The sequence below is a fragment of the Triturus cristatus genome, chromosome 2_1, assembly GCF_964204655.1.
Source record: "Triturus cristatus chromosome 2_1, aTriCri1.1, whole genome shotgun sequence".
Lineage (NCBI taxonomy): Eukaryota > Metazoa > Chordata > Amphibia > Caudata > Salamandridae > Triturus > Triturus cristatus.
In genome coordinates, this window is record NC_140581.1 from 897,450,273 (window position 1) to 897,478,125 (window position 27,853).

Sequence of the window (27,853 nt, forward strand, 5' to 3'; positions counted from 1 at the left end):
TACCCTTGCGTTACGCTACCTCCTCGTCACTCTAATTTTTGTATCGGAGGACCCGGCAGGATTGAGGTAAGCTCTACTCCCGCCCTGTAATCCCTTCACCCATAACTCCTTGATTGTTGGCAATGTCCGTCTGATCTTTCACTCTCCCCCTACAGTGCATTGCCACCCTGCCTTAAATCTTTAGGTTGGATTTCCAACCTTCGGACCCGTTTCCTTGGTCTGTCCCCGTACAGGTAATCAACCCCCCATTTCTCTTTTATCCATACCCTTCCCCGTAGTTCTCTTCCATTCACGCTCTTTTCCCTTGTATTTTCTAGGATACCACACGCTTCGGCATAACTGCTTGAGCTTATCTGTTCACAGTTACCTACGGTCCCACCGTACCATCCCTCTCCCGGATAATTTTTGTTAGCGCTCATTGGGTGAGCGTTCCCTTCAGTGTCTCAACGCGGTACTTTTTGTAGCACTCAAGTTCTCACGGTATACCCTTAGGCATCTGCCATCACAAGTTCTCCTTGGTATATACCGCGCGAAATGTTGCACACCCTTGCTTCAATTCTCCACGGCTGTTATACGATCAACACCGGCATAATTTCACACTGTCTAAGCCATTAGTACCCACTTATTTCACGCATGGTACCTCCGCCACCATTAACACTATGCTAGCTTGTGGCCATTCGTAAGCATTATTAATGCGTGCTCCTTCTATTTATCTCCGGCAACCACACGAGCCGTTTTCTCAGCACTTGGCCATTTTCTGAAGTTCGCTGCTCCATCACCTATTTCCTCCGCATGGAATCACTCGCTAAACCGTTCTTTTAGATCACTATTCCTGCGCATGGTTCCTCCAGCACATTTCTCTTTTCCCCTGTTCCATTATCAGACGCATGCGCACATACTAGCATGCTAACTAATTGCTCATATCTCTTGCGAATCTCTCCCCTTTTCTCTATGTCAACCCTTTTGTTCTCTACTTTCGCAGGCAATTTCTTATGCTCGGGCTAGCAGATATTTATGTCCTGATGATGATCCTAGTATTTTACGACAGGATCGAAACGTCGACCTAAGTTAACAACGTGCACATTAATCCACTGTGTAAAAAAGTGCATTTGTTGTTGTAAAAAAGCTTTTAACATTGGATAATGTAGACAAGCTCTTTCCGTCTTGCCTGAAATGCCCTTGTTCACTTATATGTAATTGTTTTTGTGTGATGCCATTTCTCTCTGAAGGATACAGGACTGTGTCCCACAATCAGTATGTTGTCTTATATGTGAAAGTCTTATTTAAAAATTAAAAAGGTTTGTCCGGCTGGACATTCCCCAATATAGTACCGATTCGGGACTATATTTATTCCAAATGTATCTTGAATGTTCTAAGGACCAGTGTTTTTTGTAAATTACTATTACCCAAGGTCCTTGATTACCTTGTTTGGGTTCCCTTGTTTCCCTTCAAATATAGACTGAATGATCAGGAAAAGTTTTCCTCTGCAACAGCAATCCAGTGCCATGAGAAGACACCATGCAGCTTTACCCGCCCAGGATGTGACAACCCCGGGAAATATTAGGAGCGGAATGGCATTTTGGGATCAGTTCCTGGTAATTTTTCCCACTCCTCATTGAGGTGTGCACAGAGGACCAGAGACAGTATTAATGACGACTAATAGTAGATGACACATTGCATACCGTATTAACAGCAGTAAGTGAGGAGGGCATGGTAAGAAATTTGAAAGACAATATGGTATCCAAAAGAAATATTATTAGTGAAGGCAAGTAACTTATCTGATGGATACTTCTTCCCTCAGATTCCTCACCTTATGAATGAGTCTCAAAGCAATACCCCCCAGGAGATGGGATTACGTAGTGCAGATTAACCAAGGAAGTCAAGAAACACACCTGGCAAAGTATCATTGCGAGCCTCAGTCATAATGAAATAAGGCTTGGCTAAAATATGTAAGGATGACCATTTGGCCGCACAACAAATGCCAGCCACTAGAACACCTCTGCTGCCATCACCATTGTCTAAGGGGCACAGATACCAGCACAGCAGATCTTAGGGAAGGGTATACTTTCAGCGTATAAGCTGGATCATCAAGAAATGCATTTTGATTGCCCGCCATTAGGTGAGGAAACGGCAGACACTTCTGCTACCTCACTGGAACCAAGTGGCATAAGGGGGGGAGAAATCAGAGGTCCTCAGACAGCAAATCCAGCACAAGACAGAAGGTACTGGAGCTGTTGCTCAAGTTGGCATCTCCTGCCCCAAAAGGAGTAATATGTGTTTGGATCAACAATATTTCTGTGCCATGGAGGTGCTACAAAACATACTGCACTGTTGGTGGAACCATTCTGCCAGGAAGCCCTGGCCCAGTGAGTGCACTGCTCCATAACTGTTTTTGAACAGCTTTCCCCCTCCCACCTATCCGCAGAGGGTCCCCCAATGATGTTGCACAACTGAAAAGATGCATAACTACTATGCCAATATGTGTATGGAGTAGAGGAATGAAATAAAGAAAACACCATATTAACTGCTTAAAGGAAAATGCCACTTACCAGTATGCATCTGTTCTTGGCATGTAGAGCTGCAGATTCACACACTATGCATAGATCACCATCTGGTGTTAGGCCAGGATGTTTACACTTTGTTGTTGTATTGGAATAAGTCTTTGGAAGTCACAAGATAGGCGACTCGTCCTCTGTACAATAGTGCACATGGGCATCGACTCCATCTTCAGATTGTTTTTTCGCCAAGAAGGGAAATGATGGAGTTTTGTGAGAAACAGAAATAGATGTCCATGTATGTTGGATCTAATTAAGATAATACTGGAACAGATAAATGTAGCCGGGGAGGTGGGGGGGTGAATCTGCAGCTCTACATGCCAAGAACAGATGCATATTGGTATGTAGCATTTTTCGTTCGAGGCATATGAGCTGCAGATCACACATTATGCATAGATTGCATAACAGTACTCCTCTTTAGCGGCGACCACCAGTATCTGTTGCAGTAGTCTGAAATAGTGTTTTGAGTACAGCCTGGCCCACACTAGCTTGTTGTTTTGCCTGCACATCTACACAATAGTGTTTTGTGAATGTGTGCGGTGTAGACCATGTAGCTGCTTTGCAGATATCTAAGGGAATGTTCCCTAAAAATGCCATGGAAGCCCCTATTTTGCGAATGGGCTTTAGGGTGGAATAGATCGAGTACGTTTTGCTTTGTGATAGGAAATTTGTATACATTTGAAAATCCACCTTGCAATCCCAGACTTTGATATGGGATTGTCTTTATGTGGTGGTGAGAAGGATACAAAAAGTTGCTTTGTTTTGCAAAAAGGTTTTGTTCTGTCAATATAGTAAAGGAGTACTCTTTTCACGTCTAGTGTATGAAGACCTCTTTCTGCTACTGTTTGTGGTTGCGAGAAGAACACTGGCAACTCCACAGATTGTTGAGATGGAAGGGAGAAATAACTTTAGGAAGGAATTTGGGATTTGCCCTGAGAACCACTGTTTATGATGGAGTTGTAAAAATGGTTCTTGAATAGTTAGTGCCTGTAACTCACTGACTTTTCTGAGAGATGTAATGGCCACAAGGAAAGCGACTTTCCATGTAAGAAATTGTAGCTCACATTTATGTAGAGGTTCGAATGGAGGACCCATTAATCTAGTGAGGACGATGTTTAGATTCTACACTGGAGAGGGTGGTACCCTGGGAGGAATTATTCTTTTGAGGCCTTCCACAAATGCTTTAATGGCAGGTACCTTGAACAATGACAAATGTTGTCTATTTTGTAGGTAAGCTGCTATGGCAGCGAGATGTAATCTAATTGATGTGTATGCTAGATTGCATCTTTGAAGATGCAGCAGGTAACATATGAAGTGTTGAATGGACGCATCTAGAGGATTGATCGAGTTATTGGTACAGTATATAACAAATCTTTTCCACTTGGCTGCTTAGAAGGCTCTAGTGGTGGGGCGCCTAGCCTCTCTGATAACGTTCAAACAATCAGGTGGAAGATTGAGGTAACCAAATTCTAGGACTTCAGGAGCCAGATCGCTAGGTTGAGCCGTGCTGGATCTGGATCTCTGATCTCTCCATGGTTCTGTGTTAAGAGTTGTGGGGAGAGGTGTAGTTTTTGGTGCGGGACTACTGATAGTTCCAGCAATGTTGTGTACCATGGTTGTCTGGCCCATGTTGGAGCAACTAGGATCAGTGTTAGTGACTGTTGTTGCAGCTTGTGCACCACTCATGGAATTAGTGGGAGTGGCGGAAAAGCGTACGCAAATCTACCTGACAAATTCATCTATACGGCATTGCCTTTGGACAATGGGTGCGGATATCTGGCGGAGAAGCTTGGGCATTTTGTGTTGTAATGTGTAGCGAAGAGATCTATCTCTGGATGCCCCCACATTTGGAAAAACGGTTGAAGAACTTGTGGATGAAGTTCCCACTCGTGAATCTGTTGTGTTTGACGACTTAACAGATCTGCCATATAATTTTGAATTCCTGGAAGATGTTGGGCTAAAAGGAATAGGTTTTGAGGAATAGCCCACCTCCATATGCTCTGTGCTAGTTGAGAGAGCTTAAGAGAGTGCGTCCCCCCTCCCTGTTTTTGTAAATAATACATCGCTGTCATATTGTCCGTCCGGACTAAGACAGCTTTGCCTGATATGTGTTTCTGGAATGATTTTAATGCCAGAAAGATTGCTAGTAACTCCAAATGATTGATGTGGCGTAGGTTTTGCTGAGTTGTCCATGTGCCCTGTATGGTGTGATGTAGATGAGCTCCCCAGCCGGCAAGCGATGCGTCTGCTGTTAGCACAATGTGTGGAATCGGCTCTAGGAACAGTCGCCCATTAGAAAGGTTTTGGGTGTTCCACCACTGCAGAGAGTGATGTGTGCGGCCGCCCACCAACACCAGATCTGTTAGCTGACCTTGAGTTTGGTTCCACTGACGTGCTAAGCATTCCTGTAAGGGGTGCATCTGGAGTCTTTCATGAGGTACTATGAATATACAAGAGGCCATCATCCCGATTAGTTGCATAAACACTCGGACTGGAAGTGAGAGTTGCGGCTGGAATTTTGTTATAAGGGCTTGCATGCTTGCTATCCTGGCTGGACTGGGATATGCAAGTCCTTTTGAGGTGTTTATTGTGGCACTTAGATATTGTTGGATGTGGGACGGTTGGAGGTGAGATTTTGTGAGGTTTACTGTAGACCGTAAGTCGTGAAGTAGTTGGATTGTGGTGTGTGTGTGATTGACACACTGTGTATGGACTTGGCTTTTATGAGCCAGTCGTCCAAATATGGGAAGACATGAATTTGTTGTATTCTTAAGTGGGCTGCTACCACTGCCAGACATTTTGTGAAGACTCTGGGTGCTGTGGTGACTCAAAATGGGAGAACCTTGAACTGATAATGCTGACCGTCCACTACAAATCGAAGATATTTCCTGTGAGCAGGGTGAATGGGAATGTGGAAGTAGGCGTCCTTGAGATCTAAGGTGGGAAGGAAATCGCCTTGTTTGAGTAGACGAAGGACCTGTTGAAGAGTGATCATATGAAAATGGTCTGATTGTATGTAGAGGTTTAATGGTCTGAGGTCCAAGATGGACCTCAGGGTTCCATACTTCTTTGGAATGAGAAAATACAGGGAGTAAACCCCTGTGTTTTGATGATGCAGGGGAACTGGTTCTATTGAACAAGTTACTTACCTTCGGTAACGATATATCTGTAAGAAACATTAGTTAGTTAGATTCCTTACCTTAGAATATCCCCAGGCGTCAGGCTGGATCCGGAAAGGTTTTTCGTCAGCAATACCCTTGCGCGTCGCTAGGAGTCGTCTGCGGCTCCGCGTCCGGCGTCGTGATCGCTGGGATGACGTCGTCAGAGTACTTAAACACCGCCCTCCCGCGCTGACGTCGGGTCTTGTACATAGCTTTCCGCGCCTGGAACGCAGATCCATGCAAGAAACCGAAACTGGTGCCATGAATCTAGGGCCCTGAAAGGGATGACCTTAACCCTAGATATCAGTTCGCAGAACGGGGAGGATGGGTGGGGCGGTAAGGAATCTAACTAGCTAATGTTTCTTACAGATATATCGTTACCGAAGGTAAGTAACTTGTTCATCTGAAAGAAACACGTTAGTTAGATTCCTTACCTTAGAATAGATACCCCAGCAATACCAACCCCAGTGGTGGGTCTGCGAACCAAGATCACACCAGGAAGTCCTGGAGAACGTAACGGCCAAAGAAGCCGTCTCTCCAGACTTCGCTGTCCAGGCAGTAATGCTTAGCAAATGTGTGCAGCGAGGCCCACGTTGCTGCCTGACAAATGTCCTGCAGAGGGACTCCCCGTCCCAGGGCAGTAGTAGCCGCCGTGGCCCGAGTGGAATGGGCCCTCAGCCCCACAGGAGGTTCCTTCTTAGCCAAGGAATAACAAGTCTTAATGCACAAAACGACCCACTGAGAGATGGTCCACTTGTGCACCGCCCGACCCTTCTTAGCACGACGTAGCCAACGAAGAGTTGGTCGTCCACCCGGAACTGTTTGGTCCGGAACTGTTTGGTCCGGAACTGCTTGGTGCGGTCCAGATAGAAGGAGAGCGCACTTTTGGGTTCAGACGGTGGAGCCTCTCTTCCTCTTTCGAGAGATGCGGAGGCGGAAAGAAGGTGGGCAATGTAACAGACTGGCCGATGTGAAAGGCAGTAACCACCTTAGGGAGAAAGGAAGGACGAGTACTTAGAATAACCTTGTCCGGATGGACAGAGAGGAAAGGAGATTTAGAAGAAAGAGCCTGGAGCTCACTCACTCTCCTGGCAGAGGTGATGGCAACCAAGAAGGCAGTCTTAAGAGTCAGAAGACGAAGAGGACAACTATGAAGTGGCTCAAAAGAAGCGCACATCAGATAGGTTAACACCAGATTCAAGTCCCACTGAGGCATTACGAAAGGGACAGGAGGAAACATGTGATTAATGCCCTTAAAGAATCTAGCAACAAAAGGGGACTTGAAAAGAGAAGGGTGATCAGGAAGTCGCAAGATGGCAGAAACAGCTGAAAGATTTCCCTTGAGGGTGCCCAGAGCAGGGCCCTGCTGGGCCAGGGAAAGAAGTAAGAGGAGAACTTCAGAGAGAGGGGCAGAAAGGGGATCCACAGCCTTTGCTGTGCACCATGCCACAAATTTGTTCCACCTGCAGGCGTTTACCGTTTTAGTGGAGGGACGCCTGGCTGCCAGAATTACATCACAGACTTACAGGTTTGGGTGGAGGACCGTCCCCTGCTGCTGCGACAGAAGGTCCTCCTGAAGAGGCAGTCGAATTGGGGGATAGATGGACAGACTGGAGTAGCTCAGGATACCAGTACCTTCGTGCCCAAGCCGGAGCCACAAGGATGACTTGGGCCCGGTCGCGCCTGATCTTCTTCAGCACTCTGGGCAGAGGTGGTATAGGCGGAAAGGCGTACAACAGACCGCAACTCCACTCGCGACGAAAGACATCTCTGAGCGAGTGCCGCCTTGGAAATTCCAACGCGCAGAACTGATGACATTGCGCGTTCTCTTTGCTGGCGAATAGATCTAACGAAGGCTCTCCCCACTGCCAAAAGAGACCTTGCGCCACGTCCGAGTTCAGACGCCATTCGTGATCAATCATGCACCGGAGGCTGAGTTCGTCTGCCCTGGCGTTCCGAGAGCCCGCCAGGTGTTGAACCATCAGGGTGATGCCCTGATGTTCCAGCCATGTTCAGAGGCGCAGAGCCTCCTGACAAAGTGTCCACGACCCCACCCCGCCCTGTTTGTTGCAGTACCACATGGCGGTGGTGTTGTCCGTGAACACCTGCACTACACTTCCCCGAACAGAGGGAAGGAATGCCTTCAGTGCAAGCCGGATCGCCCGCAGCTCCAAGAGGTTGATATGGAGCCGGGACGCCGCTGGAGACCAGAGGCCTCTGATCTCCGCCTCTCCCATGTGGCCCCCCATCCCAGGAGGGACGCATCCGTCACCAACACATGCTCCGGTTGGGGTAGGGAGCGGGATCTGCCACTGACCCAATCGCGGTCCATGAGCCACAACTGCAACTGTCTTGCAGTGCCCTCCGAGATCAGGACGTGGTCGGACAGGTTGCCCCGATGTTGAGCCCACTGGAACTTCAGGTCCCACTGCAGAGCCCGGATCCGCCACCTGGCGTGATGTACCAGCAGGATGCAGGAGGCCATCAGACCGAGCAGCCGCAGCACCAACCTGACTGAAACTCGGGATAAAGGCTGAAAGATCGAAATCATAGCCTGAATATCCTGTACCCGCTGTTCTGGAGGATAGACCCGAAACAGCGCCGAGTCCAGAACCGCTCCGATGAAATGAAGCTTCTGGGAGGGACTCAGATGCGACTTCGGCACGTTGATGGAGAACCCCAGCAAATGCAGGAGGTCGGCCGTAGTCTGGAGGTGGGAGACGACTGCCTGGGGCGAGCCCGCCTTCAACAACCAGTCGTCGAGATAGGGGAAGTCTGGAACCCCTAATCTGCGCAGATGAGCTGCGACCACCGCCATCACTTTCGTGAACACCCGAGGGGCACTGGTGAGGCCGAAGGGGAGTACGGTAAACTGAAAGTGCTCGTGGCCTACCGTGAACCGCAGGTAACGCCGGTGGACCGGCAGGACGGGGATGTGCAAATATGCGTCCTGCAAGTCCAACGCTACCATCCAGTCTCCAGGGTCTAGGGCAGCCAGAACCTGAGCTAAGGTGAGCATCTTGAACTTCTCCTTCCGGAGGAAGGCGTTGACGCTCCTGAGGTCCAAGATAGGGCGTCGGCTCCCTTTGCGCTTCTTGGGAACCACAAAGTAGTGGGAGTAACAACCCCAACCTACTTCTGGGCCAGGAACGCGCTCAATGGCCCCCTTGGCCAAGAGGGCCGTAACTTCCTCCTACCTAAGTTGCAAGTAATCCCCCGACATGCGGTGGTACTACGGTGGCATGGCTGGAGGGGTCACCTCGAAGGGGAGGGAGTAGCCCCTTCGGACGATTTGCAGCACCCACCTGTTCGACGTGATGGTACGCCAGTGGAGCAGGTGATGGCGAACTCTGCCTCCCACTGGCGTGGAAAGGGCCTGAAAGGTCGGACTAGGAAGGCTTTGAGGGAGATGCTGCGGGGGCAGATGTGGACTTACCGGCTCTCTATCCCCCTACTCCGCCTCGGCAGAATCCACGTCCACGACAGCGTTGAGGCTGGTTCTGCGGCCTGTGGCTAGACGGACGTGCGGGGGCGCCCCTTCCTTGGCCACGAAAGGGGCGAAAAGCTAAAGTTTGCGGGAGCAGGGACGAGAGGCACAAGGACTTGGCCATAGCCCTGGAGTCCTTAAAGCACTCCAGTGCACTATCCGGTTTGTCGCCAATAAGGCAACGGCCATCGAAGGGCATGTCCATGAGGGTGCTCTGGACATCCCCGGAGAAATTTGTGGATCTCAGCCAGGCGTGGTGACGAATCGCCACCGTTGTCGCAATCGCCCTACCTAGCGAGTCCGTGGTGTCAAGCCCACATCGAATTGAGTACCGTGCTGCATCCCGCCCCCCAGCAAGAGCCTGGGCGAGCCGTGTCCGGGCCTCCTCCGGACAATGGGGCAGCACGTCCGCCACCGTATCCCACAAGGAGTGGGTGTAACGGTCCAAAAGGCACACAGTATTAATAGATCGCTACCTCAAACTGAGGGAGGAAAACAGATTCTTCCCAAACTGTTCCAACCTTTTGGATTCCCGATCCGGAGGAGCGGACGGGAAAGCGGTCTGGGACGTAGAGGCCTGGATAACCAGGCTCTCGGGGGTAGGGTGCACCGACAGAAAGCTGGGGTCGCCCGGTGCAGGGCAGTGGCGCCGGGCCACGTTCTGGTCCACAGGAGTGACTGTGGAGGGCTTGGACCAGGTGCCCATCAGAACGTCAGTCAGTGCTTCATTGAACTGCAGTAGAGGCTCGGAAGAGCTTACTGGCAGTTGAAGCACTTCAGTGAGGAGGTTAGTCCTCACGGCTGCTTCAGGGAGCTCCAGATGAAGGGCTTCGGCAGCCCTGCGCAGCACCACAGAATAGGTCGCACCCTCCTCCGTAGCCACGGAGGGAGGATAGATGAAGCCAGTGTCAGGGGAGGTGTCGAGACCACTGGCATCCCCCAGCTCTTCTGCCCAGTCCTGATGAAACTGGCACTGCTGTGCCAGAGGGTCCTCAGACCCCTCCCAGTCGTCCCCGTCATCCGATTCCTGGTAGACAGGTTGAAAGGGCGGAGCCGGGCAGTAGATTACTTGCTCAGACGCCGGACCCGGACCGGGGCTAAAACTGGGGATGATGGCGCCGGGGGCGGTACCATAGGGGTCGGCGCCGGCGGAGGGGTCGTAAGGTTAACCAGCGTCGACCGGGATCCAGGCCTGGATCCCACGGGGCCTGCGGCGTCGGGACCGAAGTTGACGACGGCGCCGGGGCCGGAGCCGCCGGCTTGATAGGCCTCCCAGTTGAACCTGCGGGGCCCGAAGGCGCGCCGGCAGGCCTCAACGGCAGAGCGAGAATCCTCATGGCCACGAGGAAGTCCCGAATCTTGCCCGGAGTCGCATTAGGCCCAGGGACCAGAGGGTATGGGGCCGGATGCGACTCCTGCAGCTCCGACGGAGCCGCGCGGGTGGTGCCACCCGAACCCTCAGCAGTGTCGCGCAACCGGCGAGGGGAGTCAGAGGAGCGATGTCGCCTCTTCGACTTCTTCTTACTGTGCCTCGACTTACCTGAATGCGTGGACTTCGAACCCGACGAGCGGTGATGGCTCCGCGACCGGTCCCTCGACCTCCTCCTCGACCGGGACCTCGAGCGGCGCGGAGCCGACTGCCGGATCTCGAGGAGCTTGCGGGACCGCTCTCGCCTAGCCTTCGAGGTTAAGGCCCGGCAGTCGGGGCACGACTCGGCATCATGGTCGGCCCCAAGGCAGTAGAGACACCGAGGGTGGTGATCCGTGACCGACATCAGTCGGTCACAGGCGTTGCACGGCTTGAAACCGGGCATCCCTACCGGCACCAGGAGTCGAGGTCGACTCGAAAGATGAACCAAAAAAGTCCAAAAAGTTTAGTCAAAAAGTGACTAAAGGGTATGCTCTTCCCGGATCTGCACTTACTGGCGCGGAAAAAAGAAGAACAGACGTCAGCGCGCGAGGGCGGCGTCCAGGTACTCTGACGACATCATCCCGGCGATCACGACGCCGACGACGGAGGCGGAGCCGCAGACGACGCCTAGCGATGCGCAAGGGTATTGCTGACGAAAAATCTTTCCGGATCCAGCCTGACGCCTGGGAATATTCTAAGGTAAGGAATCTAACAAACGTGTTTCTTTCAGATGCATGTTTTTGTAGGAGGGAAAGCACCTCTTGTTTTAGAAGCATTAAATGCTCTGTTGACATTGGATGCTGTTTGGGTGGTATGTTTGGGGGAGTTGAAGTGAGCTCTAGGCAATAACCGGATTGGATGATTTGTCTCACCCACCTGTCCATGGTAATGGTGTTCCAGACAGGTAGGAACTGTAGCAATCTTTCCCGAATGGAGTATAATGGTCCGGGGAGTGGAGGGAAGTCATTGTTTGGAGGTGGAGGCAGTGCGAGTATTGATCGTTTTGCCTCTACCTTTGTTGTTATTGACCCTGTAGCCTCCTCTGTAATAACCTCTGGTAGATGAGGTCTAGGTGGGACTTTTATAGGAGGTGGAGGAGTTATCAGTGGTAAAACCTCTAGAGGCGCCCCTATAAGGGGAGCGACGAAAGGAACTTCTGGGAGTTTGCGATTGCAAAGCTCCCATGGATTTGGCAGTATCAGTATCTTTATTCATGTTCTCCAAAGAGAATCTACAATAGGCCCAAATAAATGTTCCAGGTCAAACGCTTGGTTTAGTATGTTAGTTTGAACCTCGTGTTTGAACCCCGAAATACGTAGCCACGCATGTGTGCGTAAAAGGACACTGGTATTAATAGCTCGGGAGGCTGTGTCTACAGCATCCAGAGCACATCAAAGGGAGGTATTATTTATAAATTTGCCCTCCTGGATGAGATCATTGAGCCTTGTTTTAGATTGATCTGGAAGGTGCAGTAGTAGGGTCTCTGGTTCGTCATAGTGTGCCCTATCGTACCTAGCCAGCAAAGCCTGTATGTTGGCAATTCTCCATAAGTTGGCTGCTTGTGACGCTGTTCTTTTACCAGATGCGTCCAACAATTTTGACTCCTTATCAGGAGGTGGAGCATTGCCTGAGGTTTGGGAGTTAGCCCTTTTCCTGGCGTTGGAGACTACCAAGAAATCTAAGGGAAGCTGCCCTTTAATGTAAACAGGGTCAGCTGGGGCAGACTTGTATTTCTTTTCCACTCTGGGGATAATGACTCTAGCCCTTACAGGATCCTTAAAGACCTCAGGAGCGTGTTTGATTACCTCTTTTAACATTGGGAGAATGGAAGTGGACCTTTGAGATGGTGCAAAAGTGTCCATGAGGAAATCTTCTTCTATAGGGTCTGTGTGCAAAGTCACACCGTCGTATTCTGCAGCTCTGTGTATGAGCCGAGTGAATCCTATAGTGTCCTCTGGAGGGGATGGTCTAGATGGGTAGATATCATCTTGTGGTGTATCAGGAACATCTGATGTGCCATAATGGTCCCATGGATCTGACTAGGTTCCCCTAAAGGTTCATCATCCCCTTCCTCCCCAGAGGGGTCCTCATCATCCTGAGGTGGAGGAGATTGTGAGGGTACTGGAGATGGGATTGGAGATATGTGGTGTGGAGGAGGAGGTGGAGAAGGAATCCTTAAAGGAGAAGTGGCAATGTCTATCTTCTTTAAAAGGCGTGGAGCTGGTGCAGATTTGTCCATTTTCCTTTTTCTGGAAGGACTAAGTAGAAGTTGACCTGTCTTTGCGTCTATTTCAAGAGTTTTTTGGGTTGGATCAGGCCGAAAAAGCTCCTCCTCTGGAGTGTGTTGTTTCGGTGCCGATTTTTTTGGGTCCGACTGTTTGTGTGGTACAAGTTTTGGAGTTGTTTTATACTCCTTAGGTTTCGAATCAGGAGTTCTTCTGGGTTCCGTTGGGGTCTTCGGAACCGGTTGTTTGTTTGGTTCTGATGATTTTTTCGGATCCGAAAATCCAGTGCCAGTGGATTTCGGCGCCGAATGCGCCCATGTGGAACAAGGCTTCGGTGCGGACGAAGACAGTGGTTTTTCTTTGGGTTTGTCTTTTGTTTTTGGTGCCGGGGATGGGGTTTCGGTACCGATGGTAGGCTGGCTCGATCCAGAGTGGCCTGAAGGCTTATGTGTTGACTTTCTTTGCCGAGCCCGAAGGCGGGGCGTGGGAAGTTTTGTTCCGGTGTGCACCTTGGCCCGAAGGTGAAGGTGTTACTGAAGCCTTTTTATGAATAGGTGGGGGGAAGGGGTCGACATCAGTACTTACGACCCGCTGCCCTGGAGTGATGTCTTCGACGTCTGAGTCGTCGGCTTCGGAAGTGCTAATGTTGCCCTCTTCTATCTGCTCCTGCTCCGGTACATTGATGCCATCTTGGAAGATATCGTCCGGTATCGATGTTGATTATAGAGCCATGCTTCTTCGAGCCCGACGGTCCCGTATTGTTTTCTTGGAGTGGAAAGAGGCACAAGCTGGACAGTCTTTGGCCTCGTGCTCAGGCGAAAGGCAGAGGTGAAGATCAGCGTGTGGAAACTTGGATCCACATTGAGGACACTTTTTGAAAGGAGTCCTTTCCATGAGCCAAAAGGTCTAATGGCGCAGCTAGGCCCGAAGGCCTGCGTCGACGACCGGAATCGAAGAGTTCAAGTTTGTAGAGCTGCGCGCCGAATGGGAAACGCGATCGAAAACAATACCGAAGAATGGGTGAAAGATTGCGTGTCGAAAGGTAGAACAGTAATGACATCGAACTGGAGCGCGACGAACACATCCGAGCCCTATGGCGGAAAAAAACAATCTGAAGATGGAGTCGATGCCCATGCGCACTATTGTCCAGATGAGGAGTCACCTATCTCGTGACTTCCAAAGACTTATTCCAATACAACAACAAAGTGCAAACATCCGGGCACTACACCAGATGGCGATCTATGCATAGTGTGTGATCTGCAGCTCATATGCCTCGAACAAAATGTTTCTGAAATACTTCAGGGATGAATCGCCTTTCTCTAGGAAGAGCTGTTTGCGAGCAAAGGGCACATCTCTTAGGGTCACTCAAATGTCTTCAGATAGCCCTACAGAACACATCCATCGACGGAAACACAGGGTGACAGATGGAGTCACTGACCTTGCCATGCAGGGTGTGGACGCAGCAGCCACGAAGGCAAGTCAATTAGCTGTCCAATAAGCTAAATGCAAGAAGTAAAGACTTTTGTGGCCAAAAGGAGCTAAGACTCTCATTCTGGAGGGGTAGAAGGAAAGGCATTAACTTTCAGTTTACTAGAAGAGGCTACAACTAACCCTTTATCCTTAGAGGGTTATGACAACAGAAACGTAATTTCCAAAGGAACAAGTCTTTGTCATGGACTGCTGGGCCCAAGAAGAGCTGTTTGCGAGCAAAGGGCACATCTCTTAGGGTCACTCAAATGTCTTCAGATAGCCCTACAGAACACATCCAAGGACGGAAACACAGGGTGACAGATGGAGTCACTGACCTTGCCATGCAGGGTGTGGACGCAGCAGCCACGAAGGCAAGTCAATTAGCTGTCCAATAAGCTAAATGCAAGAAGTAAAGACTTTTGTGGCCAAAAGGAGCTAAGACTCTCATTCTGGAGGGGTAGAAGGAAAGGCATTAACTTTCAGTTTACTAGAAGAGGCTACAACTAACCCTTTATCCTTAGAGGGTTATGACAGCAGAAACGTAATTTCCAAAGGAACAAGTCTTTGTCATGGACTGCTGGGCCCAAGAAGAGTTTCCCTCAGGCATCCAACACAGAGTCCAGAGTGCATCATTAAAAGTTAGCAGCAGTTTTTACACCGCAGCAGATAGTTGCATAATTTCACTGAAAATGTTGGATTTTGCTTAAGTGTGAACAAGGATAATTCCAAGTAAAAAATTCATAAATATTTATAAAGGCACAAATACCAAAAGGTGTCTGGTGCCGCTTAGACTAAGAAGGAGAATGCATATAGTAGGAAGGCCAGAGGGGTAGGGAACAAACCCTTCTGGGGAGTTATCAAATCCACTAGTATTTTCTAAGTCCAAAAACATACCCACGTTAATAATGTAAGAAGGACATAGTTATCAGTCTCGGAGTTACCAGTCTCTGTGCTCTCACAACCCTTGTCCGACATAAAGCGTGCATTGTTGTCCGATCAGAAAAGACCCTCATTCAAAGCAAATATTTAGGTCCTAGGGATGTGCTTACAAAGACGGGTCATCATCAAAACAGACATTGTCTATGTCTCATTCGGTTTAGATGATGTCTGCCGACTTCAAGGGTGGAAACTGTGTTGGGGTTGGATAAAAGAGTAGTGCTGATGAAAGCACCAAAGGCAGTGCAAAGGTTACTGGGGCTCGGCACCTTGTTAGTCAATAGCTTCTTCTGAATTTGTGGCGACACTGAAGCTTTTGGAGGTGTTTGCGTCAGATTTGCCAGGATCTGAAAACATGCAGGAGTAGTCCCGCTCTTGGGAGTGGCACTTCATATACCTACCCTATGCTGATCAAGGACTTTAAACAGCACAGAATTTTGAAAGACCTTGATCATTCTGGGGTAGGTATATGGAGTCAGGAAGTCATGCTTCATTTTCTTTCATACTCTAAATAAGAGGAAACGTTCAGCATCTGGTAACCTTACAGAGTCTACGAGCAGTTACAGGAGCAGGCCCGTTTCCTCGGGGAAGAAGTCCTCTCCTTCATAGAGTGATTTTTATGTGTGAGTGTGTTTCTTTTAGGGAAGATCTGCTGAAGTTCATTACCTGTCAGGAGACTTACCTAAGGGGTACAGGGACCACGTTGTAGTATCGTTCTGGGCCTTGGCCAATAACTGTCCTGCTCTCTGGTGGCCTTTGGAAGCAGGCCGTGGATCGTGTTTGAATCCAAGACACTACATGCAGATGTCATGAAGATCCAACAGACTTTTTTATGGAATCTATGACTGGTTTTAAACCTCAAGACCTTAGGAAAAGTTTGACCCAGTTGCTATTGAGAGTTTACGATTTACAGCTGTGATGAATAAATAAAGAGCTCCAGATTTGTGTCCACAAGGTGCAAAAAAACAGGAACAGGCACCAGTACCCAAATTGCTGTCTTTTATGTCCCGATGATATCACACCCTGGACAAGTGAAGCTGTGGCTGAAGCTGCATGGTATCAACTGACAATGCTGGACAGCTATTGCTGGGGCGGAGGAGATAGGTGGAATTTCTGGGCCTACTCTGGCATCTGAAGGATATTCATGGATGAAAAATCTAAGGTAAGAAGTATCTAAAAAATAAACACTGAAATCTTTCACATTGCAACCACAATATACATCATGCGCATTAATAGTCCCTCTCTGTGTACCAATTCTCACTCCTTCAAATGTTCTGCCAGTTTCTCTCTGCCTTTTGTTATCATTTGTCCCCTCATATACATTTGCTGTTTTTTCCTTTTTAGGTCTCGCAACCTGCGTTGCACTGCGCAGCAGTGCTCATGCAAGCGAGAGTCCTTTTGTCCGGGGTTCAGAAATGGACCCTAGAATCGCACACGGCACCCGCGCTTTACTTTTGATGTTATAAGTAAAGCGCGGGTGCCGCGATTATACCAAAAGTAAAGAAATAGAAAAAAATATCTATTTTTTTACCTTTGGTATAATCGCGGCACCCGCGCTTTACTTATAACATCAAAAGTAAAGCGCGGGTGCCGCGCTTATATCAAAAGTAAAGAAAAACAAGGTGGTGCGCGCGTCACGCCTGTGTCTGGGCACGATCATAGCTCCTTCCACGGCCTATTGGTGTCTATTACGCGCTTGGTGCCCGTAATAGACACCAATAGGCCATGGGAGGAGTTATGCGGCCACCTCGGGCCAATTGCGTGCAGTCTTTTAGAATTAGACGCACGCAAAGGTCAATGGGGGAGCTGAAAAGGAAACGCACACGCACGAGCGTGTGCGATTCTAGGGTCCATTTCTGAACCCCGGACAAAAGGACTCTCGCTTGCATGAGCACTGCTGCGCAGTGCAACGCAGGTTGCGAGACCTAAAAAGGAAAAAACAGCAAATGTATACGAGGGGACAAATGATAACAAAAAATAGATATTTTTTTCTATTTCTTTACTTTTGGTATAATCACGGGACCCGCGCTTTACTTATAACATTAAAAGTAAAGCGCGGGTGCCGCGGTTATACCAAAGGTAAAGCATTTGCAATGCAATAAGTCTCGCATTACTGAAAGTTTGAGCTATTGGCTTTGCAAATAATTATGCAACACCAATAACTCAAACTTTTAGTAATGTGAGACCTATTGCATTGCAAATGCTTGTTATCGCTGACATGTCCCTTGCTGATTTTGGTACTGCACTGATTATTGTATATATCTCTGCTTTTGTCCTATTGTGTTCAATTCCCCAACCCCCATTTCCTTGTATTTTGCCTATGCCTAACCTGTATGTAACGTGTTTATCTATGTAAAGCGCTCTGATAACCTAACGCGTCACGTTCGCACTCTATAAAACCTCAAATAAATAAATTAAATAACAGTCATCTGACTACAGAGGCAGTTATTACACATAATTTCAATATTTTTGTGCCCCTCCACTGTTCGACCATGCTCTTCAAAACTGAACCGCTAAACTCAATATTAATGTAACAAAAACAAAAGATGCAATACATATTAAATTACATCACATCAGACTTTAGCCAGTTTTATTTAAGTGAAAATACACTTCTCTGACAAAAACATTTGCTGCAACAAGGACAACACAGTAAAAACATTATGCAATTACCTCCTTTCGTGGTGTCATTCTTGGCTTGGATGCCATAATGGAATGAGCTGTGAATAGCAGAAAGGAGGTCCGCTGCTTGGGCCATCAGCTTCTGAGCTTCTACCACAGCACTTATCTGGAAAAGCGGAAAAGGGGGAAAAAGTGTTATATATACGAACTGCCAAAAATCAAACATTAGGATGCGTTTCATTCAAGGGACTAGAAAGGTAAGTCGACTGATTAGAAAGATAAGTGTGTTCTATAGTGGTTCTCTCTAAGTTAGGGGTATGTTACGTTAAGTATTGTGTGAAGTGTATTTACAACAGAGTGATTTCATGGCTGTGAAGGAAGCCAACTGCGTACCTCGTAGCAAAGGAAACCATCTTTAAAACCACAGTGGTTGGCACACTTGTCCAAAAAATTCTCTTCCATTCGTCACTCCCTGGACTTTAGTGGCTTCCCTTAACTACTAAAGTCTGTGATCTTAGCGGGTTGCCAGCCACTTTTCCCACAAGGATTATGGAAATATGGAAATATCATCTATCTTCTCTGGATAGCTAAAGTAATTATGTGACAAGCAGAGGAAAAATCTCCTGCATTGCCCTATAGTAAGGAAGCTGTAATAGAGTCTGGTGTCCTCTCTGCAAGGTGCTGGTCTATGATTTACATGCCTATCTTATGTCAGGAAATAGGTGATGAGGATAGTCAAGTGTCAGGGAAAACATGAACATTGTGATTAAGGAGACAGAGGAAGAAACACTGTGGTTCCTTGTGTACCCAAGTACAGAAATCCATTGTTTGGGATGGAAATAACCTGTGGGACATTATAGAATCTCACACATCAGGTTTGTAATAGAAGAACAGAGGACAGTGAAGAACATGCCTCTCTACCAGAAAGCCATATCATCCTAGTTCACATTATTTTTGACAACATTCATAAACGAAACTTTGGTGGACCAGACATGTATGACTATCAATATTTCTCTGCCTGCCATGTCTCATCATTGTTCTTTTCTACCAGATGAGGACAGAAAGTGTATCTGTATGTATATAGGAGGGCAGGACAGTTGAAAGCAGGCAAATTCAATCAAGTAAAGCTGCAGAGCCGCTGCATGGTCACATGCAATCTTGCGATATCCAATGAAGTACTCCGAATCCAAAACATAATAGGAATCAGATCACTGCACATTTTCCCCATGAAACAAATCTGTAAAGTGGTGAAAAGCAGAGTCCAAAACCCAAAATTGCAAATGAGGTTTTAAATTCAAACAAATTTGATCTACAATAAAATAGCATGCAGTAAAGAACCAAAGGTACTTGCCTCTTTTTTAGTGAAGGCTATGAGTACGGTCAATAACACACGTGTGAATTTTACTCTGCTGAATACGGCAAGGCACTGTTGATGCTGCAATATTAAAAATACATGTTAGAGATCTTCATAATGAAAAACTAAAATAGCAGCCACCTTTATGATGTACCCATCCATGCAATATACAATTTAATGACAGCTACAGCAACAACACTTGGAGAACAGTAAACTCTGCAGAGCACGCACTGTTATAAATTGCAATCTGCTAGACCTCACAGATTCGCAACCCATGTCTCACCATCATCTTTATTAAGCATCTTTATTTGCAAACCACAAAACCATAAACACAACACCAGCACCAAACCCAGCAGAAAAAACCCAGCAAACTCTACTCCTGAATACACCTTGGGAATAGCCTTCTTCGATCCTCGCAGTTGACAAAATAGCGATAACACAAAAGCAGTAAAAAGCACTGGCACAGCAACAGGTGTTTGATTGATACTGGGAAACATCACTGTATTTTCACTGACTCTGCTCATAATAATACCTCCTTCAAATTTGCCGCTAAATAACTTCCCAGACTACATATAAATTGGCACACCCTTAACCTTGCTCTCTGCCTCTTACATCCAGCGGTTGAAGTGCATTAAAAAAAAAGTAGGGCTACTGCACTGTTGCATGCAATGGGGGCGGGGTCAAAGGTGTGGCTACAAAACAAGATTCTGTACTTTTTTTTTTATCTTACTCCTTCACGTAGCTACATATAAAATAACGTGCAGCTTAAATGAAAAATACATTTAAAAAGTTACGTAAATAAGTGGGAAATGCACTATGGTACATTATGAAAACGCTATTAGTTAATGCACTGCAGAGGTCTGTGTGTGACCAGAGAGCCAGATAATTAAATATTGGTTTGAGCAATGGAAAATAGTGACTTGTGTGTGTTTAGTGCTACAAGGTCACAGCCTGTGACAGAAAGCACTGTGAATATGTAGGTCATTATTTTAAACTTGCATTACACACAGTATAAGATAGACTGCTACAAAATGTGGAAAAAGGTTTAAGATAAAATGTGCTTCCAAAATATAGATATTACTGATACCCAGACTGTACGTAATGCAACTTTTTTTTATACATACAACAGTCCCTTAAAAGCAGGCACTTCACAGATTAGCTAGTAACTCTCTTGCACTGCCACTCAAAAAGAATAGATCTTTGTCATCTCAAAGCTCCAAGTGATTCGATAAATTTAAACCAGTACCAGCTTCTAAGCACCCTTTGCATTTGCAGATTGACCAGTTGCGCACATCTACATTTCTTTCAGGCAAGCAGGCACCCTGGCAGGACGGCTTGTTTAACTGTCTGCGTCTCTCTCAGTTTCATTGCACGGAAGACTACTTGAATAAAACTTCAGCTGAAGAATTTAAAATATCGGATTTAACTGTCCCGGGACAGATGTCTTTTCGCAAAAGTAGGAGAATGGCTGCTCATACATTTTTATAAAGTATGGGCACGTCTTGCCCCTCCGATCCCGCCCACTTCGACCTTTACCTACATCCATGTGTCATCAACCCTCCAAATGCTACATCTCTTTCGCCTCTCTGGCCTCCACCACATGGCTCCTCCATTTGCTTGACCTTCTCCTGCCTTCCCTTGAATGTTCTGCTCCTGAAACGGCACTGATACTTAACTGATACTCTTGACTATTCTACCTCCCTTGCAATTTTCTTACTCCCTAACTATCCAGATCTCCCTCAACCCTAGAGGCCTCCAATTGACTCACCTGTCTCTCTTAGACACCCCTAAACACTATGCTACTCCCTTTTATATCTGGGTAGGCTAAAGGAGCTGATATGATCTTTTCATGTGCCTTACTTCCAACCATGAAGCGAGTAAAAAATAAACAGTAGTGCACCTCATAATGAATTCGCTCTGCTAGATCAGCTTTAATACCGCAGACACATCTACTGGGTCATGCCCAACTGTCAGGCTCTCACTCATTCTGGTCTGACCTGAACTTCCAGCTGTCTCACATCAACTAACCTACTAAGCTGCTTGTGATGCCTGTCATTGGCATACACAGAAATTTATGAAAAATGTATTAATAATAGTCTAAGAAAATGTGAGCATATTTTCTCCTACATCATAATATTATTATTATTAGGAATACAACTCATTGCTAAATTTGCCCTGGAATTTACTAGTGCCATCTAAAACTAAATGGTATTTAATGCGGAGGCAATCTCCAATAATTAAGAAAATACAGAAACCAAACTTGAATAAAAACACATACAGCTACAAACGAGCATCAGGAATGAAATTCCCTTTCCATTCTGGGTGTGTGATTTCTTTATCATCATTATATGCAGAGCAACACCCAAATGTCTGTCAAAGCTAGACTATGGTACATTCTTCTGGTTGGGAGAAAAGGGTCCTTTCAATAGTTGAGTGGACATTCTATTATTTTCAACTCCGGGTGATTTGCAGTGTGACGCTAATGAAGAACAATCTGTAGCAGGCAACACTGCCTGGTTAATACAAGGAATTTGTCAACACAGTGGATGCCTGTAAGAAATTGGGCTTTTGATTGAGAGGGGGGAAATCCTTCTCAACAACAACCACAATCCTTACCATGGTGAACCACAAAAGTCACTAAATTAACCTGTGCTTAACTCTCTGGTAGCTTGGCACAAGAACACTCGGGCTTAACTTTGATCCCGGGGTTCTGGAAATTTCCTTCCTTCCCCAAGCTCAAAACGGTCTAGCGTGACAAAATACTGGTATCAAGTTCCTTTGTGAGCATGCTGGAGGCAGCCCTTTGAAATGTAAGGGGGACAGGGAACAGCACCGCCCCTCCCATACTCGCAGGATGGCACTCTCTTGGCTACACCCATGTTCTATTGTTCACTGTCTGGGCCGAATATGCATTCCTGATGGTGGTGTAATTAATAGGCTGAGGCAGCTGGAAACACCTAGAAGGCCTCAGAAAGTTTAGAGCTGGAAAATGCCAAGTTTCTTATTTTGGGATTTTCAAAATTGTAATCTCAAAATGTGAATTCTAAATTACAATTCATGAGTCAAAACATGAAATTGCTACCTGTTCCCAATAAAAGGGTAGCATTTATTAAATGCAATGAGGTAACCTAATGTTATCCAAGGAAGAGGTAGGCTTTACAGAAGTGACAAACTAATTTGGGAGCTTTTCACTACCAGGACATGAAAAACTTAAAACCTATGGGCCATTAAGGGCCTACCCTGGCGGTGATTTTTATGCATTAAAAAGGGAGGTTTAGGCTTAGCAAAAAGTTTATTTTACCAAGTCGAATTGACAGTTTAAAATTCCACACAGGCTGCAATAGCGGGCTGAGACATGTTTTACATGGCTGCTTAAGTGGAAAGCGCAATAAGGGCTGCAGGCCCACTATTAGCATTTAATTTATAGGCCCTGGGACATGTAGTACCACTTAACTAGGGTGGTATAAGTAAATTAAATGTGCCAATTGGGTGTAAACCAGTGTCACCATGTTTAAAGGAGAGAGCACAATCTCTTTAACACTGGTTAGCAGTGGTAAAGTGCACAGAATGCTATTGCCAACAAAAACAAATTTCAGAAAGTGGGAGGATTGAAGGCAAAAGGTTTGGGGGTGACTCTCCAGAAAGGGCAAAGTCCAACAATGTCCCACCAGACAGCATAGCAGATCATCTAAAGCCTTTGAAAGAGAAAAGCTTTGAGAATAGGCTTTGCCCCTGCCCTTTATGCATAAGGAACCTTATATTCTGCTCGGCATTTCTACTAAACTAGCACACAGGAAGGTTATGCAGAGGACAATTTGATGCTTCTTAGAAAGCAGAATGGGAACAAGGACAATAATGGCCCCTCGCTCTCATGACATGCTCCTCGAAGGCACAAGACAGGTTCCAAATTCAAACTGAAGGAGAAAACATCCAATCAAAAGAGGGGCGCAAAAATGCTAAGCAAAGCCCTGCTTCCCTTTTGATGATCGTTTGAAGCACAGAAAGTGGCCCATTGAGTGAAGACTGAGCAAAGGAGTGTGGCCATGGGAACAAATACTACTAGCATGGATATATAAACATAGAACAGCAAACCATAGTGGTGTCACAAGAATGTGAAAGAGAGCAGCAATCTGGACACAATCCTTTCAGAGGCAACAGATGTTTGTAGGAGTTAAGTTGTCACTTTATGAGCCAATATCAAAATTCTAAATTCCAGCTTACCCAATACCAAAACTGACAAATTGCCTTTTCTCTCCATAAGCAGGGCCACTGGAATTATGCGATTGTGCAGCCACAGCATTTTTTGCATAACTATAAATTTACCGCATTTGCATTGCCACACAAACATTTGCAAATCTTAACAAAAAAAGTGTTTCTACCTCAAACGGTTTAAAAGTTACTAAGAGCACAGCAACACATACTGCCACGCAGTGGAAGGCCCTTTGCAAAGGTTGACAGGTCACCTTTCTGCTGCTTATTACTATATTTGGGTGTTAAATGGGTACTAATGAGGTTCAATCAATGCCCACACAGTGCTAAGTGTAAAAATGACAAAATAATTAAGCAATACAATCACAAAATGCGGCACATTATGCTGCATAATTTGCCTTTTCTTGCTGCTTGATTTACCCAACCCTGCTGCATAATTTGGCCCTCACTTGCCGCATAATTCGACTGTCCTGTCTAGAAGTCTATTCCTTTATCTGTAAAATTTGGAAGTACTTAGAAACCAGCTGAACAGGAGAATAAATCGAGGAATAAAAAGGAAAAGTGAATTATATTTTGATCAGGGAAGTTTCTAGATGTGTCAGTTTGCCGGGCTTATCTAAACAATGTGTGCTTCTTCACTCATAAGTTCAATGTCTATAGCTAAACACTGTATATGTAGGGAAACGTACTGATTTTCTTATAAAATAAAATTGAAAGTAGTTACAATAATAAAAATTCATCCTAATTTTGGAATCAAGCCAGACATTCATAAAAACAGTAGAAATATTGTTAAGTGTACAGTATAGTTTGCATGCAGTCTAAAATCTATTATTTGCTGCCTTATCAGTATTTCTGTTCGATTCCACCAAGAACATCACATGAAAAGGGCACTTTGTTTTAATTAACAGAAACCTGGTTATGTATAGGTTGATTGTAACATTGAAAATTACTTATCAAGCATGTGTGTGAAGACACAGACTGGCAGTAGAGTAGTGAAAGAAAGATTAGAGCTTAAAAGGCTTTAGCGGAGTTCCTGCACGACCCTCATCCAGCTGCTGACAAAAGCATGCCGAAAGCTTCCTTGATGTACCAACAGTTCACCTAAAATTTAAGGTGAGTTCTATCATAATTGTATTTAATAAAGTCCTAGATTAGTTAACATATAGGATACATAAACTCAGACAAGCTTCCAAGAGTTAGCAGAGCATGCTGTGAGTGGATATGACCGGCTAACAAAGGTGGTCAGAATAGGCGGAAAATGCTACCTTACAGGAAAGAGTGGAACTCGAATAACCTATGTGGAAGCTGTACATTAAACATGTTAGAAGCACGTGTTACATCCTAGTACCCCATGAAGGCACTCTTTTCTTCTGGTTAATTGGGCTTGAAGAATTTAATACCATAGCTACAAGGCTTCATTCACAAGGTATCTAGGAACTAGGGCATGAAACAACAATGCACACCTAGGTCTCCAAAGGAAGGCAGAAAGTCCTAAAGGCAATGGGGAATTAACTGGCAGTCCCAGTAGTGGAAACAGACTTCAGTCCTCAAGGGACTCAGGCAGGAAAACAAGTTACCTTAAAAGAAGTCCCAAGGTAAACAATAGGTCTGGTATTATAAAAATACATGTATCCATGAGATTGGTGAGATTCTGTTGCCCTACATCAAAATAATGGTGAACATCAAAGCTGTTTGCGCTGAGCTATCTTTTTTCTATTGAATGGTCACCAGTTACTTTCTTTGGACTTGTGTTGTAACATCTGTAACTACAAGCCCCACTTCTTTGTCTTTAAACTAGCTCCACAGAAAATCAGCCTCCCAGATAGTATATTCGTCTTCTACATTAAAGCATTTCAACAAATAATGGTTGAGTCAAGAGGTACTCCTGTTCAAGGACCACCAAAGAGCTAAAGCACTGAATGCATTGGTAAACTTGAGTCAAGAATAGAGGAAAGCTTGTGGAATATGTAGCGTGCTGCTCCCTCATTAGCTGCTGCTATGCAAATGAATCCAAGGTGGCTAATCAAGAAACTGCTGGGTCCTGTACTATGTGGTGCTCTAAGCAGTAATGAGAAGCAGGGTACAGTATGCCCCCACTGAGAATAACACTATTTAACCACGAGCTGGAATTCAGCTTAACTGGTGGGCTGGGGCAGGAGAGGCACATATTTAAAGCATGACAATAAGGTCCCTGTTGACAAGCCATGCTCCATTCCCTGGAACTACGAATGATGGTAGGAGAAAGCATCAAATCTAATGATTATGAAGATTTCATGTAAAACTGCAAGTATTATGCAGCAATAATATTATCCAGCAGTAATAATAAGTGATGTGTGAATGAATCAGAAGAGGCAAGGATGGACAGAAGGAATAAGCACTTACCTGTAAGTAGTTCCACAGCGTTGATAACTTCTGTGGATTCATAGGATTGAATCCTTCCCCATCAGGCAGAGAATCCCAGTGTTTCAACACAGCAAAAAACCACGTCAGTTTACCTGTAGGCAATATCATCTGAATTGAAACTGCCCAAACCTCAGCAATGAGTTGAATAGCTGAGCACTCCAGTCCCACTATAGGCCACTAGAGCTCTGATCTCTACCACACATCAAGAACACGTTAGACACCGGACTGGATTCCGCTCCATCTTTGGCTTAAGAGGCTTTATCTAAGAATGTTTTTCAGCTCCCCTTGGAAACTGGGCCAGGTTAAGATGCCTCTACAGCTTAGCTCATTGCTAGCAGAGCTTGTATTTGCTCAAAAGAAGCAGGAACCATCGTTGTCAGCAGGTGCACCATCTTCAACATTGACAGAAATCTTATGAACTTTTCGCTCGTCTACTTTCGTCTTAGCATTAGCCTCATTTCAGTGCCTGAGGCCGTAGGTTACACATCAACAGCTCAAAAATTGAAGGCTTGGATCAGCTATCTCTCTGCCAATGACTGTTCAACCGACAGCAGCTCCAGTGCAGATGATCAATTGCACACAGCTGCACACAGCTGACATTGACGGTGCTGATGGTGCCTGCATCAGCAGTTCCCTCCTCATCAACAGGTCTATCAGTTGTCTAGATAGTGGGTGTTTGACATTAGCAGAGATCCAACTTGTGGGCTTGTCAACGGATCCCTTGTCAACAAAGTCGACAGTGGCAAATCCATCCTTTAAACAGGACATTATGAAAGCAGCCCTCTCTGAAAGTAGCACTTGACTTTGGCCATCACTCTCCTTCACCACTGAAAGTTTCAGTACAGTTGCCCATCCAGATAATAGACACAGACGAAGCAGAGGCCAGTGACCAAGATCAGCAGTCGGAGATAGCCTACAGTTCAGTCCTCCTGAAAGTTAAAAATATCCTAGAATACAAACGAGCTGAGGAATGGGGAGTGCACACAACGCATTATCACCCTAAATTATTGAGTTTAATACCGTGCTAAAATACCAGGGATTCCCAGCCTGAGGACTGAGAATAATTCAAGCATGTGAATCTATGAAAAATCAAACGCAGATGAATACTTAGTTAGCCCACAGCTCCCTCTTCCAGTAGTCCGAGGAACAACAGCTCCAGAATGGATGAGAATGAAAACAGAGTAAAGAGAAATTTTGAAAAAGCTAGTGGAACCAATGTAAGAATAATGGGCAAGTCTGAAGTTAAGCCAGCTTCTGTTGAGTAAGATGTGAGGGATTCAAAGTTGAGAGCTGCAGCCACAGAGCTGTCAATGGTGTCCCATTGCAGGAGGTCAGTCAGAAAGAAAGTCCAGTACAGGAGGCCATCACTGATATTCAAGGTGTGAAAGCACCTACTATTCGTGGATTGAAAGGCATTGGCAAGTACCTCAACGCAGAGTCAAGTAACCTTTTCTTAGGTCACAGAAGTCCTTCGGTTGGAGAAAAGGGAAATTAATCAGTATCAATAATGGTGCAGATTTTTCAACGGACCATTTGTAGGATGAATACCTCCCTAGGGAAGCAGGTTAAGAGCTCCTTCAATACTCCTGAGGCGTTCACAGGAGGCAGAGTGAGAAAATGGTAAAAACACTGTTGCCATGAAATAACTGAATTTAGAGAGAGACTGTTAAAATCTGCAACTAGTAAGAACAGTTTCAACCACAAAGGTAACATATTTATAATTTTACAGACCAGAGTTTGGAAGTACAAGAGCACAGGAAAGCGCTCCAAGAAATCAAAGAAGTTCTAACTGCCTTTCTCCATACACACGTTCACACTGTACCTTGCAGGATCAAAGTATCCAGTGAAGATAAGACATTTTGGTGTAAGAGAACTATGTACATGTATTCTTAAAACGAAAGTGGGGAGCACATTGAAATATCGTTGACTGATGATCAGTTGTTTGCACTCAGTGCTACTTTTAAGAAGTTAAATGTATGCACAAAAATCTTGATTACTGGTATCTCAAGAGGGGCAAGGAAGG

At 46.0% G+C, this 27,853-nt stretch overlaps 1 protein-coding gene across 4 annotated transcripts in view; it reads right to left on the reverse strand.

Annotated features, from left to right (window-relative positions):
* The window catches only part of NAA35 (N-alpha-acetyltransferase 35, NatC auxiliary subunit), a 478,604-nt gene that overhangs the window by 263,638 nt on the left and 187,113 nt on the right, over window positions 1-27,853 (reverse strand). For all 4 annotated transcript variants that reach the window (XM_085633095.1, XM_085633094.1, XM_085633092.1 and 1 more), the window contains exons 10-11: window positions 19,216-19,299; window positions 17,916-18,030 (exon numbers count right to left, since the gene is read on the reverse strand). In XM_085633095.1, coding sequence (XP_085489221.1) covers window positions 17,916-18,030; window positions 19,216-19,299 — 199 coding nt within the window. The remainder of the gene's footprint in view (window positions 1-17,915; window positions 18,031-19,215; window positions 19,300-27,853) is intronic.